This window comes from Dipteris shenzhenensis, chromosome 30 (genome assembly GCF_047967505.1).
Source record: "Dipteris shenzhenensis isolate YYH24624 ecotype China chromosome 30, Dip_SZ_1.0, whole genome shotgun sequence".
Classification (NCBI taxonomy): domain Eukaryota; kingdom Viridiplantae; phylum Streptophyta; class Polypodiopsida; order Gleicheniales; family Dipteridaceae; genus Dipteris; species Dipteris shenzhenensis.
In genome coordinates, this window is record NC_141625.1 from 49289401 (window position 1) to 49312810 (window position 23410).

The following is a 23410-nucleotide window of genomic DNA, read 5'->3' on the forward strand; positions in this document are numbered from 1 at the left end:
TTATAGAGCATTGAGACTGTAATATTGGACAGCCGCGTCCAATCATGCAATCGATCCTCAACTTCCAAAGTAGGTACAGGAGTAAAATTTTGAATCAAGGAGATAATCTTATGGCAGACCGGATGATAATGCAATTCAAGATTATATTTTGCAGCAGCCTGAGGGAAAGAGAGAGGGGCCCATCATCATTAACAAATCTGAAACCAAAAGGATCCCCTTTAGACTCAAAAAATAAGACCGTCGAGGCTCTTGCAAGGCTAGCGAAGGGGAAAAGACCCGAGACCAGTGTACACTTTCAGCCCTCAAGGAATTACCCTTTAAAGTATCCCGGCCATTCCATTCCAAATGTGAAAGAACATGTTGCCAATCCATCAACATATTGGAGACTAGAGGGCAACCTTTGATTTTCCCTTGAAGAGCACTGAAAAGAAAGTCCCAAGGAGTGGTATGCCAAAAACCAAAAGCAAAAGTAGTAATCTGAGAAAGCAAGTGACATATCATGGCAGCCCATGGCTGTGATCCTTGCAGAAATTGCAGCATCATGTTGCCCTTGTGAAGGTTCAGAATATTGAGACCTCCATGCATCTTAGGTGAACATAGATGCTGCATAGAAAGCAAACGCAAACTCTTCTTGCCATGTTTGGAGTGCCAAAAAGTCTCCATAACCATAGACATGAAAACTGTTAAATTCCTTTTGGTGAACATAATCAAAGGCAGATAAAACTATATATATGCCATCAAAAATAGATTGCACAATACGAAGCTTGACATGCAAGGGCCAAGTAGCAAGCTTCCATTATTCCAGCTTCTTTTTCAATTTTTGAAGAACCCAATGAACTTGCTGACGACGTGTGATCATCTAACCAAGAGGGTAGCCAAAGCATGCTTAAATGCCTTTGACCAGTAAAGACTTTGGGCACGCAAGGAGTTACCTGCAAGAATGTCCTTGCCATTCCATTTAAGACGGGAGAGTATGTGCTTTTCTTTAACTGTTTGTGTGTTCTCTTGTACACGCAAACTCTACAAGTGGTACTGATCCATCCTCCGATGGTTGTCCTGCACGAGCACTTTACTTCGGAATCCTTGGAAGTGATGTGGAGAAGGCATGTCGGAACTTTCCAACTGGAGAGAGACAATTTTTATGGTGATGTGAGCTCTCTCTAGGCAGCTTAGAGCAGCAAGTTCGCACCTCTGTTAGAAATATTTATATTTTCTAAGGCAGTGGCCAATGTTATGTAATAAGGGGCTAGGGGTACTTTCTAACTTTATTAAGCCACCTTGTATAGGGTCCTCTTGCTTGGGCGCCACTTCTGGAGAAGCTCTTGCGCTGTTTTTGACCTGGGTGACCACTTTTTGGAGGTTTTTTTGCTGATTTCGAGCTGGTTTGGACTAGCCACCCTTGCAAGCCCAAGGCTGGGCACCTCTTTTTGAGCACTTTAGGAGCTTGTTCAGGGCTGGACGACCTCCTTTTGGACCCTTTTTTGACAAAAACGGCCAGCTGAACCTGTTTTTTGCTGGATTTGTTTCTGTTTTTCAAAGGCAGCAATCGTTCCTAGGCTGGGCGCCTATTTTTGGAGGGGTGGACACACTTTTCGAGGTGTTTTTCAAGGCTGGTCACGCTTTTTGAGGTGTTTTTCAGAACTGTTTAGCTGTTTTGAAGCTTTTCTACCACTCTCGGGACTGTTTTGGAGCTTACAAAACTTCTCTTTGTTGTTTTGATTCTGTCTCAGGCAGTATTGTGCGAGGACCACTCATATTTTGCACCTCCAGGTGCATTTTCAGTCCATACAGCTGGAGACTTGTTGTTTTTTTTTTCAAAATAGAGATAAAAATCAGTCATTTATTGCTTGCTAAGGCAAGCATTTGAAGGAAAGCACATATAGTTCGTGGGAGATCATTTTCAGTTCATCTTGGAGCTTTTTTTGGAGGCAAGACAAAAAGGATGCTTCAAAGCCTTTCAAGAAAGGCAAGTGCCATTATTGCAAAAAGCTTGGTCATCACATTAGTTAATGTCCCAAGAGGCTTGCAAAAGAGAAGAAGAAAGAGTCTGGTATGGTAGTTTCAAGCTTAGCTCATCATGCAGGTTTTGAGATACTTGTGCTCATTTTGTTGAGCATGATTGGGCCTTCTTTACTTGTAGCTCTGATGCTTCTTGGGAGTCATGTATTTTTAGCGTGAATGCGATAGCTAAGACATGGTACTTTGACAGCGGTGCTTCCTGCCATATCACCTTACATAAATCTTTCTTTGATAAGTTATCCAGTGCACCAATTGGCAAAACAGTTTCTTGTGCCAACGATTCTTCTTATCTTGTTAAAGGGATTGTGGAAATTTCACTCACAAGCGTGGATGGTTCAGATCTTTCCATCCAAGATGTTTTGTATGTCCCTGGGGTTAAGAAGAATTTACTTTCAATCTCTTCTTTCTCTTGAAGAGGCTACCAAGTAATCTTTGAGGATGATAGATGTACGGTCTGTTACAGGGAGAGAAATTATGCCTTGGTTTTTACCGGTACATGATGTCACAAGTTATTTCAGCTTGATGCCTATGAGAAAAGAGCATATTCAGCTTTTGTGGCTTCTATCTCTGCCATGCAAGATGCAAAGTTATGGCATGCCAGGTTTGGGCATGTAAATTATGGTAGCCTTATGTTATTGCAGAAGCTTAATATGGTTGATGCCTTGCCTCGTTTGGAGACTCCTCCAACAAAATATGCGAGTGCTGTATTTTGGGTAAAATGCTTGGTTTTCCTTTCCCAAGGATGGTGTGGTTCTGGCTACACGAAAATTACAGCTCGTTCATAATGATGTTTGTGGACCCATGTGCACTCCGTCTCTTGGATGTCATCTCTATTATATTACATTCATAGATGACTTCACATGTTTTACTTGGGTCTTTGCTTTTAAGCATAAGTATGAAGTTTGCAATGTGGTCAAACACTTTGTTGCCTTGGTTGAAAATCAATCTGAATGCCGGTTGCATACCCTCCGTTCAGATCGAGGGGAGGAATATATGTCTGAGGCATTGTAACAATTTTTTGCCGAGAAGGGCATTATAAATCAGTTTATGGTGAGGTTTACTCCTCAGCAGAATGGAAAGGGTGAAAGAAAGATCGGTCACTTTCGGAGATGGGGAGATGTATGCTAAAAGCAAAAGGGTTGACACACAAATTTTGGATGGAAGCCATCATGTGCTCAAATCACATTTGAAACAGATGTCCCACGAAGGCTCTTAAGGTCATGACACCTTATCAAGCATGGTTTGGTCGTAAGCCTGATGTGGGCTATTTCCGTACATTTGGTTGTGTAGCGTGTGCACATGTGCCTCAAGAGTTGCCTGTCAAACTTGTTGACAAGTCAGAGAAATGCATCTTTATTGGCTACAGCAGTGAAATCAAGGGGTATAGACTTTATAATCCCGTGACCAAGAAGGCTATCACTAGTTGGGATGTTATCTTTGCTGAAAATGCAGATCTGCCCTTTGCAAGTTTTGATAGAAATGAGGGTCCTTTTGAACCCTTTGACGAGACGCTACCCATTTCCTTTGATGCCGCACCTGATATGCCAGTAGAATATCAGAATTTGCAGCAGGTTACTTTAGTGGGTGATGCCTCTGTTCAGCCTATGGCTGAACCTGTTTCCCAAGAAGAGATTGATGATGTAGTAGCACGTGAAAGTACAGCACTACAGGAAGCAAGATCAGTACCTCGTTGGCTGCTCCGCACGCTTGAGGACAGCAAACTTTCAGCATCAATTCCTAGCCGTACATGGAGTGGCACTAGAGACGCCAAGGATGCCCATTTCTGTGAGTCTGCTTGGGTCAACAGCATAGTTGAGGCAGATGAGCGTGATAGTTTTGATGATGCACGAGACAATGTGCATTGGATGCAGGCAATGCAAGCGGAGATTGACTCCATTAAGAAAAACCACACTTGGGAGTTGGTGGACCTGCCTGCCGGCAAGAAGGCAATTGGCACGAAGTGGGTGTATAAGCTCAAAAGAAAATCAGACGGGTCCATTGAAAGGTATAAAGCTCGCCTAGTAGCAACGGGAAATGCACAAAAGAAAGGCGTAGATTATGATGAAGCCTTTGCTCCCACTTCTCATATGACCATTGTTAGGCGTGGTTGCATTGGCTGCATTTCATGGATGGAAGATCCATTAGTTGGACATTAAAACGTCATTCCTTAATGGGGACCTTTAGGAGGAGGTCTATGTTTCTCAGCCCATTGGATTTGTGGAACCTGGCCAGGAGGACAAAGTATGCAAGTTGAGAAAGTCCTTGTATGGCTTGAAGCAAGCTCCACGAGCTTGGTATGCAAAGATAGATGCCTTTTTGACTAGCTAGGGAATGCAGAACAGTCCGCATGAGAGTACCACCGTCTATGTCAGGAAGGAAGGGGGGGATTTGTCTTCATTGTTCTCTATGTCGATGACATGTTGCTCATTGGTATGAATGCTGTAAAAATTGCAGATTTCAAGGCTGAATTATGGCAGATGTTTGAGATGTCAGATTTGGGGTTGCTTCACTACTATTTGGGCATCGAGTTTATACAAGATTATAGAGGTATTGGGTTGTTGCAGTCCAAGTCTATTGGTAGCTCCTGGAACGGTTTATATTTCAGAATTGCAAGCCCGTTTCTACTCTTATGGAGCCGGGGCTTAAGCTGTCCGTTCATGATGCCAGTGAACCTTTGATGCCTCTATTTACAGCCAGGTTGTGGGATGAACACACATCCTGACATTCATTATGCAGTGTCCCAATTGAGCAGGTTTATGCACAGTCCAAAGAATTCACATTGGCAAGCTGTGAAGCATGTGTTCCGTTATCTGCAGGGCATCCCCACTCTTGGTTTGCTCTTTCCCAGGGGGGTGACTTTCACTTACATACTTACAACGATTCAGATTGGGCTGGTGGTTTTGATACTTGGCAGTCCATTAGTGGTAACTGTTTCTTTCTTGGGCACTCGCGCATTTCTTGGTTAAGCAAGAAACACTTTACAGTGGCTACCTCTTCATGTGAGGCTGAGTATAGGGCAGCCTTCACGACCACAGTCGAGTGGATTTGGCTGAGGCGTCTGTTGGGTGATCTTCATGCATCATTGGAGGAGCCTACTCCAATTCTCCCTAACAGCCCAACTAGAGTGCAATTGCAGTGGCATGGAATCGTGTGTTTCATGCTCGGTCCTCCACCTCCTTCTAGAGATCAATAGCCTCTATCTGGGCCATGAGGAAATCGTGCCTAAGGGTATCTATCTATCTCTATTGCTCAACTTCTAAGGCTTGCATGTGGTGCATCTCCGTGAGGAGCTGCTGTAGAATGTCTAGAGGGCCCATAGGCTGCTTTGGTAGTTAGACGTATAGCATGGAGGTGGCGGGCAAAATATGAGTGGGATAGAAACGAGTTAGAGTTTGGTATGGCATGGATATTTGGGGGGTGTGACTTGGAGGGAGAGAGGATACACTGGTTGAGTGGGAGAGGAGATAGGGTCGAAGACTTAGGGTGATTCAAGAGGGACCATCTGAGGGATCCAAGGGCAACGAGAGTCACTAGGAGGTGGGAGCCATTGCAGTATGTGGCGGTGCTATTTGCCACTTTGCAAGTGAACCGTTTTATTGAATTGGTCCTAGGTACAATCCGTACCTGCACCTTTTTCACTTTTCCATGTCTTTTTTGTCTCTAGGCTTCTCTTTTCCCTTGTCTTTTTGAGCCATGAGGGAGAGTCCTAGAATCCTATATAGAGGATAAAGTGGAGGGGGAAATTCCACTTATCCGAACTACGATACTCTCAACTCACTGTCAAGAAAGCAGAGAGCAAATGCGTGAGAGTGTGGGAGAATGCAGCTGTTGGGGCAGGATTGCAAGGCATTGGGGAGGCAAGGGCAGAGGCCGCAACAGCAGCAATGAAGAAGCAGGGACAGGGGCTAGGGGCTGTTTAGCGAGGGTGTAGCAGTCTGGGGGGGCAGGACAAGAAAGAAAAGGAGGGTGGAGAGTGTAGAGAGCAGCAGCTGCTGCTGCGATGGAGGGAGGGTGGTCAGCTGGGGGGCAGGGCCACCAAGGGCGGCAGGGTCAAAGCAAGCAGAGCCAGCAACTGTGATCAAGAGGGAGGGCAGCACCGTGGGATGGAAGAGAACAAGGTGGGGAGGTGATGTAGTAGGGCAGCTGGGTGGAGGGTGGAGCAGCTGAGATAGATGGAGCAGCAGGGCAGGGTCCACAGCAGAGGATGGAGCACCAGATTCGAGGGGAGTAGCAGAAGCTGAGTGGGAGGTAGCATCATGGAGAAGCTGGAGGGGTGGAGCTCAAGAGGCAAAGGAAAGCAGCTGAGGCAGGGGTGCTCCTCAGCCTGGGGTGAAGGAGTTGAGGCAGAGGGTGGAACAGCTGAGGCAGGGGTGGAGGAGCTTAGGTAGGGGGCTGAGGAGCTGAACAGCATGGAGGAATAGATGTGGGGGCTGATGAGAGTTATATGCAGATAAAGAATCTTTGTCAAATTCGCCTTTGCCCTTGGAATGTAAAAGCTCAGTTATTTCCACAAAAGTAGGGACTGCCAAGTTGACATAGGGCTTCCAACATCGTTATCTTGTTGCAGTTTGAATTCAAGTGCTGCTAACCTTGAGTTGCAAAGAGCATTTACAATCTCTTTGATGTATATAAAGTTGACTTTTTGAATCAAATTTCTTCTTAAAAGGAAATGTGGAGGGATGTGAATCGTTGCCCCTCTTTCAATCATGATCAGATTTTTGATTGTTGAACTCTGGCTTTGTCTACTTGCACATTGTTCAATCTTAAATCTAACAATACTTCTAGTCTCATGCTAAATTTTTGAGTTTTTGTATAATGGCAGGATAAGTGCAGAGGAGTACAAATCTTTGAGTGAGAAAGCATTAGTGGCTAAGCAAGAGATGGATCTGGTTGCTTTAAAGCTACAAGATGCTCGTGGTGAATTATCGGCAGCTCAACGGGATAGAGATGGTTGGTCATATCCTTCGTACTGTCTTTTTCATTTAGGAGTACAACAAGTCTGTCCATTAGTCTACTAATATAGGAATTAAAATTCCTGCGTATAGAAATGTGACTAGTAAGAAGGTAAGGAGATGACCTTGACAGATCTTTAGTGTTGATTTCAAGCCTTTAGGTTTTACAAGCAAACATGTATGAGGTCCGTCGTGTGTGAGAACTATCGGGGCTTTTAATTTCTCGTTTTTTCATATTTAGGTGTTAGGCTGAGGGCTATAAAGCTGTCTGAGAGTTTGGCAGGAAGGAAGAAGAGTATGAAGGTTTTAACTAATTGAATGAATTGTCTGTAAATGGGAATTCTATACCAGAAATTTGCATAGCCGATAGGCTTATACATGCATTCGTATATACAAGCATTCCTATCTTCCAAAAATATATTTTCAAAGAAGAAATGTGTGGGGTATGCACAGAAGAACCTTTAAGATCCATAGGATGGCAAAGAGATTCACTCATAATGGATTTAGTACATTTATGTGTTAGCTTTTCCTCTTCACAAACAAGTTCGGAGTTATTCATGGGTTTCCTCTTCTGTAGTAGCTGCCAATCAAATAGGGAGATTAATCAAAGTGGTGAGGCTGCAAGTGATGGTTGTTGTGCTTATCTCGGATGTATTCAGATATACAGTAGAGCAAGGCATCCGAGTTCAACTTCCATGAGAGTCTCACATGCAATACGACAAAAGAGAGACATGTTGTACTAGTAGGTGCCTCAATTAGAGCCAGTTATGGTAGAGAGGGGTGGGGTTATGATTGTGACAAATGGCAAAGTTGCAAATTGGAGGTAAAGCAAGAGGTCATACACATTGATGGAAATGATTCTAATGAGTTGGGTACTTGAACTACTTCTTCGTCTACTTATGTTTGAAACGTGAGTGATGAACCATGAATTAGTTCAGTGATTCCAAGATTAGAGGTTTGAAGCCTTTTAAGCGTTTTTTCATAGAAATACTGGGTGATGGCAGCTATGCTATCCTCCCAGCCATTAGGGTTTGGTCTATAAACTTTGGATTCGTGTGTGAGCAACTCAATTGTTGCATTTTCCATGTGTGCACTCTCCATCTCCAAGAGAGCTTTTAGCCGGTCTCATATTGCAGCAATTCAGTGTGTAAGTATTTGATCTCCTCATGTAGAGGGTATTACAGTCTAGTGAGCCTCCACCTATTTTCTTCTACTCTTGGGAGTGCCCACATAAAGGGCATAAGGGGCACTACCCTAGGGAGTGCCGGCATAAAGAGCAATCCAAAAATTCGAAGGCATGGTATAGGATCCACCCTGATCTACGCACACACGCACACACGCACACACACTTCAAGCTGGAGTATTTGAGCCTTTGAGGCTTCTATGTAAACCTCAAGAAAGGGGTTCTCTTTGCATATAATTGCAGTACAAAAGGTAAATACCTTTAGGCAAAAAGAAACAGCTGAAGTAAGAGCTAAGACTCAGAGACAAGAGAAGGGCAAACCAAGTCGATAGCTCGAAGCAGGTGGTTGAAAAAGAAAAAAATAGAGGTGTCTCTGAATCACTTGGAAAAGGAACACTTGTGATATTTGCATCAACAACAAACTCCAATGATAGATACACGGCCCCGATTTTTGCATCTATGGGAAGAATAGATGCAACCATTGCTGCCTTTCATGAGTAGAAGGAAAGCAAATGTCTTTTGATGATCGTTGGTGGATGCTTAGATAGAAGCATTTGAGGGTTGGAGCTAAACATTTTTCGCACCTTCATCATAGTATTCACATCCCCACCAACGGAATGTGCATGAAAGAAAGAAGAAAGAAAGAAAGAAAGAAAGTTTATTAAAGTCTTCGGAAGACTGATGGGTCTATGAGACTGTGAGAATCATGATACAAACAAACTGTGAGGGTGGAGCTACTAAACGAGCATCCACACCAATGCAGAATACAAAAAGCTAGTGCTAAGTACTACATAGTCATGTCAGAGTGATTGATTGCACATAAGTATGATCCTCCTCCTCCTCCTCCTCATCATCATCATCAACAATTCATCTAGGTGGATGGCATTAAGTTGGCAATAGAGTGCTGTAGGCTGCTCATGGGCATGGTCATGTGTTGTCTCTTGGTCATAGCTCTGCGCCTAACAAGGGCTACAGTGGCCCCTGTCGGTCGAGCATCGCGACTCTGAACAGAGAGGGGATATCCTTAAGTGTAATCTGTGCGTCAACCCTTTGTCTGAGCTGTTGTGTCGTTGGTTCTAGATCTCGATTATGTCAGGGCCTCATAGTATGGGAGTCCACATGCTCTGGCTAGAAGAACTCCGTGATCGAGCTCTAAGAAGGGTCTACTAAGGAGGAGGTCTGCTCCTGTCTCCAAGACCGAAGTAGACGCTCGCGGTGCCTGACTACCTCATGGATGAAAGACGCCAAGCATCTTTGTTCTGGATGGGAGAGAAACTGAGACAACATCCCAGAACTGTCTCTGAAGAGGCAGTAGAAGCGTCCTCGGATCTCATAGTAGACTTGGCACCTAAAAATGAAATGCTTCTCCGACTCGACCTCCTGTATGTCACATAATGTGCATATGTGCCTCTCCCGGGGTAGACCTTCTGCCCTACCACTCTCAATTTGAAGTCTATGTAAAGAGGCCCACAATTGCCCAATAGAGATTCTCAGTGAGTGGGGTAAGTGGATCTGCGTGTATCTTGGTGGGTCACTTTGTGATATGTAAACAATGATCCCTGTAGAAGCTGAGCTTCACTGGAAGCTCGCTTGGTCCCAACCAGGTCCAAAATGTGTGTAGCTGTAAGAGATCCTCACGGATGATCTAGTTGATATCGTGTGACAAAAGAGGAGAGAATGGCGCGTCAATACTGTACTGGAAGGGAGGGAGTCTATCCATGTGGAGCCCCAATCGCTCAAACCATCTCTATGTACGTGCATACTAGCATCTCTGGTCACCTGATGCTGATAGTGCCATAGAAGAGGACAATGCTAGCCATGATAATCTGTTGCGCCCGGAAGTGCAATCCCTGTACCCTTTGACCTGGTATAGGTAGGTGATAACCTGAAACACTTCATCCATCTGTAGTGGGGATGACCCAAACTCAGCCTGAATAATTTGGTGAGTGACAAACAGCGGATCATCGTTGATAACATGAGAACCTGTAGCCACTCCACACGAGCCCATTCTATATTTGACAAATCCACCCCCCAACAAGGGATGTTGTACATCCCCGTTGGACGGACGAAGGAGTCAAACATCAATCCCTTGGTCCGCGAATCCTGAAAGTGTGAGCGGAAGCACTGCCTCTCTAATCTTGCCAATGAAGCGTATCCCCTGCTCAAGCAGGCCTGCATAGCGGGTCTCAGAGTGAAGATAGGTCCAGAGAAGATAACCCAAAGGTATGTATATGACGAAACAATCTCAACAGGTGACCCGTCAAACGTGAACTGCTCCCGGTGCATAACGGCTTAAGATGTATTGAAGATCATGACCTTGGTTTCACCAAGGTTGACCTTCAAATCATGGGAGTCACAAAAGGATTGTTGTGCATCCATAAAAGGAGGAAATTCCATAAAAGGAGATGCTCATCAGCATACACCTTTAAAGAGGATGAACCCATGCCAGGCATCAACCCATGTTCATAAGGGTTAGTCTCAACGAAATACAAGCGTAAAAATTAGAGCAAGTTTCAATTGCTTGCATACATAAATAAGCAACAAAGATTGTCAGAAGTGGCATCAACCAACGAATTCAGATATACAAGCAAAAGTGAAGTATTGCTAGACTTGGGGTGGAAGAACAAGAAGATAATTTGAACTGAAAGCAGTGATTGGCTTCAATGCACAGGGCAGCAAACAATCGTGATTGCAGATAAGATAAGAGAGGAGGAATAGAACATATTTGCTACTAAAGCATTGTACCAAGACTGCAGATACGTCGTGGGCAGGGATGGGCAAGTGATTACAATCAATACAATATCCTTGATGTAATGAGGATGTCAGTGCAATTACTAGATAGAGAAGCACTTGCCCAGCCTTCCATTGTGTTTACCTTTGATTAAGCAACATCAAGAAACATTTTTAAAACTCTAAATCTTCTACTACAGAGCAGAAGGGTTGCACGAACGTATAAACGTGTAAAGGATGTGCATCATCTATAAAAGGAGAACCTGCACATAGTAGGTAAGATGAAATCTTAAAGACCTGAACTTATAACTTGTGTACCTCAAATCCTTCAAATGCAATGCGTTTTTTTGATGGTATGCCCCAATCCAGCCCATCAATATTAGGTTTAATGTCCATCCTTCCAAACTTTTGAACTAGTGGCAAATGAATGAGCTTAACGCCACAGTGTGTGTTTTGTTTTACAGAATGAGTTTGGACATGGTCCTGGATTTGTCTAGATATATTCAGTGTGGCAGATAAAATGACTTGAAAGGGCTACATGTATACTAACTAAGAGATTTCTTATTAGTTGAAGCTTGTTCTCTCTTCCTATAATCTCTTTGCTTGTTCTCTCTTCCTATAATCTCTTTACTCGAATAGAAAAGTCTAGCATATTGACTACTACAATACCAATTCCAATGCAGCTTAAAAAATATTGAGCCAAGGTTAGCCTTCGTCATGGCTGAGTCTGCCCTTCACCTCCGGAGTGCTGATAGAAACTCAGTATGAAGACTTTGTATAAATGGATGCTCAGGTATGTGTGGGTGTGTGGATTTGTATGTGTGAGAGCATATGTTTATATTATGGTCTACACCCACGATTGGGTGCTGATGAATGTCATAGTAGTTAGTCCCTGCTATGTGTGACCTTATGAGTGACTATCACGAGATTGAAACTGCACTATGTTGTGTTTTTAGAGGATGAGTTTGGGCATGTTCTTGGACTCATCTAGGTATATACTGATCTTTCCCACTAGCTCACTATGCAATGCTTGCAGTGCAAAATGTTATTTGTGACAAAAAAGAATGGGCAAGAATTTGTGTTATATTTTCAGCAAGGTCCAATAAAGTAGGTTTTTTCCTCCCCTATGGAATTCCTAGCATAGTTTGCTTCAGGATGCATGCCAAAATCCTAGAAGTCTTTTTCTCTACTACAAGGTGAAAGGACTTGTTTCCCTCTTTATTTTATTTCCCCACTTTACGAGTTCTGTAACTATGCTCTTATCTGGACATTCTCTCGTAAATTGCCGTTTGTCTTGTAATTGAATGGATGTCTGATCTATGGAAGATTTGTGAAAGCTTGGATTATGCTTGGCAAATGAATGGTGCATTTGGGGAGGGTACACCGCTTGGGTGCATGCTTATTGTTTGTACTGTATGTTCGTTACCCTTAGAGTCATTTTGTGTATCTGTAAGGATGATCGGGCATCAAGTTTTGACGTATGCTGATTTCCGATAATTTTTAAATATGCATGCAGCCAAGAAGAAGGTGATTTTGAGTAGGCTTAGCATGCTGAGGGACGTGCCACCTGATGTAGATGCATTCTCAACAAACTTGCAGGATGCTGTCGAAAAAAAAGAAGTCCGCAAAAGGTTTGTTGCCTCTTGCTCTAGTTTGAGCTTGTGAGTGATATGACCGCTCTTTTGCCTGAAGCATGAATGATAATGCAAAGACCTGTAGAAACTAGAGCTTAGGAAGAGTAAAACAGTCACATAGGAGGCTTCCAGAAATGCACAAATGGTGGGCTGCTCTCCTGGCCAGCTTGTAGTGAGGATCCTTGTGGCAAGCAAGCTTCTTTATTATATTCTGCATTGTGCTATGCACAGGACAAATTCTAAATATCATCGTGATTGATGAATTGTGATTTTGTTAATGTAAATGTCGACCTATGAGAGTATATGATATATCAGTGATGACATATCTGTGGGTAAAATTGTATGAATCTGCTATGTCCTTGCATGCACTTTAGATGACACTAAACAATTTGCAAAAGATTTCTGCATATCCTAAGACTTGTATGTATATTTGTCCTGAGTTTGAACACATAAAGAAAATGTCATTCTCAAAGTCAGTAGATTGTCAAGCTGTCCATTTAGAGGTTGCCGTCCTGTAGATATGCCTGTAGACATGCACATACGGCATCTCCCCTACTAAGATTGGCAGCTCTACATTAGCTGATCCTTGATACACGCAAAGTTATCGGAGATGTATTAAACTTGCTATCTCCATTGTATAGCTGATGATGACACACCTCAGTCAGTATGTCTACATAGTACAATTTGGCCCCAGACCTCAGCTCAGGATTTGTACATCGTACTCTATTGTTTTTAGCACTCGAGAGGAGCAGTGAGCCCTCTTGCATTTATCGTACTCTATTGTCATGTGACTGCTCAAATGAGGTTAGTTCTAACTCCGATGTGTGGCTGGTGAAGTTTATGACTTGTGATTGGACATTTGCGAAGTCAAGGCCACTCATGTGTGTGTGTGCACGCGGTTGCACGTGCACGTGATTGCTTAGATCACACTACTTTCAATGCAAAAGCATGTAATCGCTCCGTGCATAGGGGAGTGGACCCTTGCAAAGTCGAGAAAGAAATAAAGAAAGTTGATTACAGCCTTTAGAAGACCAAGGGATCTATGGCATTGAAGAAAACTAGACACAATAGAACTAAAGGGCATGCAAAGGGGGAGTGGACCTAGCAAAGTCAGGAAAGAAATAAAGAAAGTTGCCTTCAGATGACAAGGGATCTACAGCATTGAAGAAAACTAGATACAATAGAACTAAAGGGTGAAGCCGCTAACGCAAGCATCCACACCCAGTCCTCTTGTGCGTCAAGTGTTTGTCGTGTTGTGTTCTGTGGGTCTCCGTTGTGTCATCTCCCTCCCCAACAACATTGGTCAATGTCTCCTGAGAAAAAGAAGATTGTGATCGTCCTTTGCCTAGGATCCATCAGGACCTTCTCATCTTGTCGCTACACTTTGATCAAAATAGATCTTTTTGTTGCTGGATCTCAAAGTGGCCACATGTCTCTGATTGGGGTGGATTAGGACAGCTGTGAGTGGTCTAAATCCACTCTTGAATAGGCGGTGGGGCTGTCGTTGGATCTCATATTACATTGGGCATTTGAAGGCAAAGTTCTCCTACTTAGACCTTGGTGCTTTGAAAGAAGCCAAATCTCCACATACCTTGGTGCTTTGAAAGAAGCCCAAAAGATTTGGCCACATGGTCAAATCTCCCAAGACCCTGGTGTTTTGAAAGGAGCCAACAAGATTTGGCCACATGGCCAAATCTCCCAAGACACTAATGCTTTGAAAGAAGCAATAAGATTTGGCCACATGGCCAAATCTGCTCAGACCTTGGTGCTTTCAAAGAAGCTAGCAAGATTTGGATGCACAGCCAAATCCTTCAAGACCTGGGTGACTTCTTTCAAAGCACTGAGAAGATTTGGTTGTGGCGTTCTTTCAAACTTGGGGAGATTTAGTCGTGTGGCCAAATCTTGTAGGCTTCTTTCAAAGCACTAGGGTATGGGGAGTTTTGGCCGTGCAACCTCCTCTTGCGTGCTTCTTTCAAATCACCAGGTTCTGGGAGATTTAGCCGTGTGGCCAAATCTTTCAAAGCATTAGGGCTTGGGAAGATTTTGCCATGCTGCGAAATGTTGCTAGCTTCTTTCATATCACTAGGACATGGCCAAATCTTCAAACGTTAAATTTAAAAATTAAAAATCCAGATTTTAAAATTTAAAATTTAAAGTTCAAAATTCAAATTTCAAATTTGAAAATAAAAAATTCAAATTTGAAAATAAAAAATTCAAATTTGAAAATAAAAAATTCAAATTTGAAATTTCAAAATTCAAATTTCAAGTTTCAAGTTTCAAGTTGAATTGAGCCTGACATAAGAGTATGCTTTCCTGTGAAGACAAAGGGCAAAGATGAGCAAGCTTAGTCAAACTCTAACAAGTAAATTTGGCATGTGCTACAGTCTATCTTGTGGCTTGCATATAGGATTTGCCATAATCTCGAATAACTGCTTGCATCCGAGCAACAAAAGCCTGCCATGCATAATCCAAACCAATGTGTATCTGACGAGAGAGAGGCTGAATAGCATCAGAGACCAAGGCTTTAAAGTGAGCATGCTCCAGATAACTATTTTTAAATAACAAAAGTCTTCGGCAAGGCAATCTGTCAGTGGGAAATTCATGTAAGGAAAGCCTCAACCAAAGAGGAGCATGATCCGAATGTGTGAAGGCATGATCAACCCAAATTTGACTAGTAAAGGCATATGCTGAAAGGTATAGCCCGAAAGCATGGGTTGTAATTCTTTCCAGAGATCAACCAGGCACAACTGAAGCAAAAAATTAGACCATGCTTGTGTTTCAGAAGCCAACATATGAGTGTGGCTTGAGGTGTTGTCACCCGATTGAGGGGCATTATTAAAGTCACCACAAATGAAGGCATGTTGTCGCCATGGATAAGTATGCATGGCAGCCCATATCAAAGCTCTATCACGAGAAGATTGGGGGGCATAAACCGATGCAAATTCAAAAATTTCCCCTTGAACAAGGCATTGAACAATAATCCATCTACCATGGCGATCATTGAGAGCCACAACAGGTTGAAGGTCGTGCTTTACCAAAAAAGCCACACCAGAAAAGGAGTGCTCTCCAGCATAGAAGATATCATAACCAGCAAAATGGCCTATTTGACCAGCATACATATGCTGATTATGCTCTTGCAAAGCAACTATATCAGGCTGCAATTGCCTGATATACATCCAGACTAGTTTCCGTTTGTGACCATCACACATTTCCTGTACATTAAGAGTAACACACTTAAGATAATCAAGCATATTTACAGTTATGGGACAGGTATGTACAGCAACTAACGGGCTGTCTACGTCTGCATTTCCACCTCAATGTCCGAGCCTCTGCCCTTGGATGAAGCATCAGCCTGAGAAGAGGACAAAAGTGCAGCAACTTCTTCTTTAGGAAACAAGGTCCGATTTGCAGTCACAGCAGCCCAGGTCAAGCCAACACCAGAGTTTTCAACAGGTGTTCTCCCATGAGAGGATGCACCACTCCAAGTCTGAGAAGGCAAAGGTCGCCTGGGGGAGATCACTTTGTTAGGAGTTTGCCATCCACCAGTAAAAATTTTTTCCCCCTTCTCCTGAGGTGGAGAGGACATAGGCACAGGAAAAGAAGCATTACCATTTGCGACAGCCGGGGCTTTGCCTTTGTCTTGAATAGAGAAAAATTGTTTGACCCCTTTGTTTTTTACCACAGAAGAGGCATTTGCATTTTTATTCAAAGGCTGAACCATTTCAGCTTGCACTGGCATCCGTGGAGCTCGGGAAGGGCATTGTGCCATGTGCCCGAATTGTTTGCATTGAAAGCAAGCACTTGCAAACAGCCCCCACTTGAGCTTGTAAAAGGCACTCCCTATGGAAACATTATTCACAGTAACCGAATATGAAGCTGGAGTGGGATGATCTGCATCCCACAAAATGCAGAAGCGATTCGAATTTCCATTGGGTCGCGGTGGACATACCTCCTTATCGAGGGAAGCTGCAATTTTAGGTAGAAGAGAAGACAAGCATTGAGGAAAATCCACATTATTCACAGTAACCGAATATGAAGCTGGAGTGGGATGATCCGCATCCCACAAAATGCAGAAGTGATTCGAATTTCCATTGGGTCGCGGTGGACATACCTCCTTACCGAGGGAAGCTGCAATTTTAGGTAGAAGAGAAGACAAGCATTGAGGAAAATCCACAACTTCTACCCAAACAGGGCAACGATGCCGAATCAATGACTGATAATCCCGGGTGGGAGACCAGGGCAGTACATGGACCATCTGCTGGCCATAGAAGAGAGGAGAGTGCTCCAGCAAAACCTGACGGTGCTCCTCATCAGCCATGATGATCTCAAAAAAGCCCCTCGCTGCATAATGAACTTTTTTGACATAAGAACCACACAGGGTTTGAGTCAACCAATTCCCAACATCTACTGCATCAGGCATCCGTCCTGGGAAGAAAATTATAATGGCATGCTTTGCATACTCCTTAACTGGATCAAATATATCATCCACTTCCACCATAATGCCAGTGGTGGGAAGTGGATCTTTCCAAGCTTTGCGGGTGTCTTCAAACCCTTCATGCATAATCTCATAAACAAGCTGAGCCTCAGTAGAAGTCATGAAGGGAATCATCTGAATTCACCACCTATTTTTGTTTCTTTGGAAATCGACTTGTCTTTGTGAAAGGTTTTCTCATAGGAATGATCCACCATTCGAGTTAAGAAAAAGGCTTGGAAGCAGCAACGCTTTACAAGGAGGAAAGCACAGCATTGTATGGACAAAACTGTACATATTTTTCTTGGCTGTACAGACAAAATCGTATGGATTTTTGACAGTACGAAAAAATTTTCCCCTAAATTTTTTGATAGCAAAACTGTACGGATTTTTCCCGGCTGTACGAACAAAATAGTACGGATTTTTGACAATACGATTCTTTTTTCTCCGAATTTTTTGACAAAGCATACGGACACAAAACGGGCGTCAAATAAAACCTTCAAAGCGTCAAACTGAGGGAGAAACAAGCAGCTGTAGCGTGGGAGCACGAGGGCTAGCACGGGATCTCTCTCACACACTTTTTTTGGTGAAAGCACATTACTATATTAACATGAAATCAATGTACATGACATTAGACTCCAAAGGAGAGCCCAATGGAAGAACTCAAAAATAGTTAGAAAACACTTCAAGGCTAGTAGCATCCAAGTCCCTTGCAGCAAAACTATCATATAAGGATTGCTTGAGGGACATTCTGAAGAAAATATATGCCTAAGGAAACTGTTGACCCATCCTAGAATGCAATCTCTGTGTCCAAATGGTCCATAGTACCCAAAAGCGAGTCCAGTGAAAGAAGAGGAATGGAGACATTTGAGATGAGAGGCATCCAAGCATCCAGAAGAGTTTCCCAAATCTGATAGAGGGAAAACGAAGCCGCAGCAAATGAGAAACATGATTGATCAATAGGCGAGAGTGCGGGCAAGACCATAATAGATGAGGAACTGTCTCGCGGTGATGAGAGCAACGGGGGCAGGAAGGGGAAGCAATACGGCGTGCTGCCAATTTCACCCCAATAGAAAAAGCTCCCACTATACATCTCCAAAAGAAAAGCCTCTGTTTCAATGGCAATTTGGCTTTCCAGATTTTCATGAGTCGTGATTGCCACCAAGATAAAGGCCTATCCAAATTCCAAAGAGTGTTGGCATGCTTGTCAATCCATGGCGGTGGAAGAAGAAATCTGTAGATCTTCGAGGAGGCCAGATTATGCATTGAAAGCGTATGGGAAGCAGGAGGTGTGGAAGTCAAATTCCAGTCCAGTAATCTGTCCTGTACAAACAGTGGAGGAACCGGAACAAATGGCTGCAACATAGTTGAAAGTATTTGCCAAATGGACCTATGATGCAGACCCAAGGAGAATGTCCTGCAAGCTTGTGGAAATGAAAGCATACAACCTTGTTGATCCACAACATCGCCAACAAATCTTATGCCCAATTTCATAAGATTGTATGCTTTAATAGGTGCCTGTAAAGCGAGAGGCGATTCAAACACCTTGCTCCAATGGATGCTTTCCAAGCGAAAAGAATTACCATGATGAGAGGAAGCACCTGCCCATTTAGCATAAGAGAGAATTCTCTTCCAATCATGAATAAATGCAGTAGAAACAGGGCAACCAGGAATTTTCCCTTGAAATGTGGTCATGACTGCTTCCCAGTGATCTGTAATCCAATGCCCATATGCATGGGACGTCATGTTTCCACACATAACTGCTAACATAATAGCCCATGGCTGTTTTTGCTGAAAAAAATCAGCAATCATAGTGCTCTTTCTTGCCAACATATGAACCTGGAGATTGAGAATATTCAGCCCCCCATGAGTCTTGGGTGAACAAATGGACTGCATAGGTAGGAGTCGCAAAGCCTTTTTATGAGATTTGCTTTTCCAAAATATCTCCATAGCCTGGGACATATAGGAAGCCAAATGCTTAAAAGACCAGGGAAGAAGAGGCAAATAAAATTGCACATATGCCATAATGATGGACTGTACTATCCGAAGTCGAACATGTAGAGGCCAGGTGGACAAATGCCAGTATTCCAGCTTCTTGTTGATCTTTTGAAGCACCCATTTGAGCTGTTGTGGCGGGGTAATATTCCAGCCAATGGGGTAGCCTAGATGCCTCACAATAGTATGGGAAGAGATAATGTGGCCTGGCCAGAGAAGTGCATGCCAGTCAGCTTCTTTTAAAGCTAGAAGTTTTGATTTCTGATAATTGATATGCAGTCCAGCAGCTATGCCAAAGTCATTCAGTGTATGCATCAAATGAGAGAGGTCACTTTGAGAATTCTTGGGCATAAAGTATGAATCATCAGCATATGCCTGTGCAAGAAATGACTGTGCCCCTGGAATTTGCAAGCCATTAAGCTGTCCTGTATCTGCAAGATGGTCCATATGCAACAATAACGGATGGGTAGCAATGGCATACAGTAAGGAACTAAGAGGGCATCCCTGTCTCACTGAGCGGGTCATAGTCCAGGTTCTTGACAACCCACCACCAAGCAAGCACTGCGCCGTGGCATGAGAATAGAGCCAGTAGATGATATGGACCAGCCGAGGGCCAAATCCCAATTTATGCATAGTCTGAGAAATAAAATCCCAATGGACAGTATCAAATGCTTTCGCAATGTCTACTTGCAGAATGAGAACATCTTGTTTGGAATATTTGGCATACTCAATCGCAAGCAAAGCATTGGAGATATTGTCAGTGATCTGCCGTCTGGGGACAAACCCATACTGCCTAGGATGAAGTCCTGCTTGCAAAAAGAAGCGAACCCTGAGGACAATCATTTTAGCAATGAGTTTGTAAATAACAGGCATAAGAGATATAGGTTGCCAATCAGCCATCGTCTCACACAACCTTTTTTTGGGAATCAATTTGACTAGGCCATGTTTCCAGGATGGAGGAAGAGATTGTTCTGCCCAAGCATGATTGATCATAAGAAGAAGAGTGTTCTTGAGATCACCCCAAAATGCACGGAAGAATTCGACAGTCAATCCATCCCAACCAGGAGAGCTGCTTTTGCGTAGATGACTCAAAGCATCATCCAGTTCACTAAGCATAAAAGGCTGCTCCAATGCGTAAGCCTGTTCCCGAGACAATATGGGCTGGACATGCATAAGAAATTGAGAACTGGCTGCATTTACTTGCATCAAATGATCGGGCTGAAGAGAAAGGAGATGCTGGAAATGACTAGAACATCGCGATTCCAATTCTAATTTGGAAGTGGTCCAGGTGCCATCATCTTTCTTGATCCTGCAAATATCCTCCTTTCGCCTATCCGCATGGAGACTTTTGAAAAAGGCTTTGGAGGAGCAGCCCTTATCCAAAAGGGGTTTCATGTGAGCTTGGATTTGCCACTTCTTTAATCTGCGAAGATCATTTTGGTGGATGAGATGAACCGCATAAGCACAAGAATCTTGTTCAGAAGAGGTAAGCTGCCTATGAGAACTGATTGCATCCATTTGTTGCTTGTGAGATTGAGCCCATTTCAGCTTGAGCCTGAGGTTTCCCATGTAACTCCGTCCATAATCTTGAATAACAGCCTGCAAGCGATGAGCAAGACTGATCCAAGCAAAATCCATGTCCTCCTGAGCATGTAAGAGGAGGGGACGGACAGCCACTCTCACCATGTTCTGAAATTGTTGATGAAGCAAATAAGCACTATTAACATGGAGCAGGCGACGACCAAAAAAAGGCATATCATCTGTCAGACATGCTATAGATAATGTCAAGCATATTGGAAAGTGATCAGATAGCAAGAGGGAATGATCGACCCATAGTGTACATGTAAAATCAGCATACTGCTGAGCATGCAGCAAATACCATCTGTCAAGTCGAGCTCAGTAATGAGTAAAGGCATTGTGATGATATGTATAACCCATATCTCTGTCCCTTGTTGAGAGCCATAGATCCTCTGCATGTAGGGATGAGAGCATATCTTCCCAATGTCGAAGCTCAGTGGGGATCATGTGAGAACGATGAGTGGTATTGTCTCGAGTGGCAGGCGAGTTGTTAAAGTCTCCACACAAAAAGGCATTGGACAGCCATGGATATTGTTTGAGGGAGGCCCACATTTGAGCTCTAGTCGCAAAAGTTTGTGAGGCATAAACAGATGCTATTTCATAGAGATCAGCCTGCCAGATGCACCTGATGACCATCCATCGACCTTGAAGGTCATTGTAAGCAACCGTGGGCTGCATATCATGTTTTACCAGCATGCAGACCCCCGAAAAGTGCATTGTACCAGCATAAAAGATATCATAACCAGCATAGTGGCCTTGCTGGCCAGCCAAGAAGTGTTGGTTGTGTTCCTGTAAAGAGATCACATCGGGGTGCATTCTATGTACATAATGCCAGTAAAGTCTCCACTTATTGACATTGCAAAGACCCTGAACATTGTATGTAATGCAAGTAATTGAAGTAGACATAGAAGATATGTACAGTCAAACCAAAAAGCAGAGTAAAGTAAAAGCTGTCAGGCCTCAACCATGACATCAACATCCACCTAGCCTCCTGGATCATTAGCTCTATGATCCTCATCATTGTCGCATACAGGGATGCCCCTTTTTAACACATCAACCCACAGTTGAGAAGTGAGGCTGTCAGCGGGGGAAGAGGTCTGACCAGGGGTAGAAGTTGAAGCATCCCAATGGCGAGATTGTAACGGACGTGGTTTGAGTGCGAATACCTTTTTGGGTTGCTGCCAGGCACCCTGGGGAGAGGCATGAGATTCTGAAATTTTGCCCTTCCCCTTATCCTTTTGCTTGGCTGAAACCTGAACCACATTTTCTTTGGGAGGGACTGATTTAGATGCCACATCACCCAGTTTGGTAGGCATAGCCTTAGGCCCCGGGCCATAAGTTGGGGGGGGAGTATTTTCTGGAGCAATAGCTGTAGGTGGGAGCTAATGCAGGACTGCAGGACACTGTGAGGCTAAGTGGCCAAACGTATGGCATGTGAAACAAGCACCTGCAAAAACTTCGCATTTCAAATCAAAATATTTTTCACCGAGGGGAACATCCTCCACTTCTACTGCAATGGAAGGAGGGGTTGGGTGATCTGTATCCCAAATAACACAAAACCGATTGCGATTACCCAAAGGACGGGGTGGGCATACAACTTGCCCCAAAGTAGCTGCCAAACTTGGTAACTCAGCCCTCATATAGTCCGGAAAATCCACTACCTCAACCCATACGGGGCAATGATGTTGAATGAGGCGGTGGTAATCCTTGTTTGGCGACCATGGCATGACATGCACCATTTGTCTGCCATAGAATAGAGGTGACATCTCCAATATCCGCTGAGGATATGAGGCATCCAAAAAATGCACTTCATAAAAACCTCTGGAAGCAAAGTATACTCCTTCAACAAAGCAGCCTCCCAATAATGCCTGAACCCACTGGGCCACATCATTTGCTGAAGGTAACCTTCCTGGGAAGAAAATGATAACTGCTTGTTGAGAGAACTTTCGAAGAGGAGCGACCAATGAAGGCAGCTTCAACTTATATTTGATGGCCGGGGGAGGTTTGGCCCACTCCTTCCGGCTGTGATGAAATTCATCTTTAAGCATGTCAAAAACATAGTGAGCATCTACAGAATCTGCAGTAGAGAAATCAACTTGTTGTCTTTTGGAGTCCTGGGTCGATTCCTTGTGGGAGTAACTTTTAAACTGGTCCTCCATGGAGGTAAGCAGGGCGGGATTGATGAAATTGCAGAAACGGAGCAGAACTGTACGGCGGGAATGCTACAGGCAAAGAGTACGGACGAAGCACGGGGTGGAAGTACAAATTGTACGGACTGTACAGGTGTACGGAAGAGGACCTACGGGGGGAGTTGAGTCGTATGGAAACCTGTCAGACTGTGCAGAAACTGTACGGAAAGCAGAGATGGACGGGGATGTTGACGCAAGACGGCGAATCATTGCACACGCACACACACACACACACACGTTTATTTATTTTTTGGTGGATCTCTCTCACACACACACACCGGACCCAACACACACACACACACACACACACACACACACACACACACACCCCTACCTATAAAAAGGACCCCAGGGAGGAAATTCTCTATTCCACAACCCTCTGATGCCTGAACTTGGGCTGCCACCACTGTAGTAGGGAGGCCCAGAACAGCAGCATAAGGTCTTCATCTTTGGCCGCCTACAAAGCAGCCAGGAGGGACGGAATCATAGGAGTCTTGTGCCTCATCGTTGGGATACCTACATCAAGAAGGTCAATGTTCAAGAGAGCAAACACTTCCTTACAAGAGGCTAACCAAGGGAGCAGTATGAAGGTGTGTGTGTGGGTTACCATTATGAAGCCTACAGAAGCTCTAGGAGAGCCACACAGGCTGAAGTGTTTT

General features: G+C 43.8%; 1 protein-coding gene across 1 annotated transcript in view; it reads left to right on the plus strand.

The window, feature by feature from the left end:
* RAD50 (DNA repair-recombination protein (RAD50)) overlaps window positions 1-23410 on the plus strand; it is a 143837-nt gene that overhangs the window by 43998 nt on the left and 76429 nt on the right. The window contains exons 13-14 of the mRNA XM_087401273.1: window positions 6842-6969; window positions 12401-12515. Coding sequence (XP_087257399.1) covers window positions 6842-6969; window positions 12401-12515 — 243 coding nt within the window. The remainder of the gene's footprint in view (window positions 1-6841; window positions 6970-12400; window positions 12516-23410) is intronic.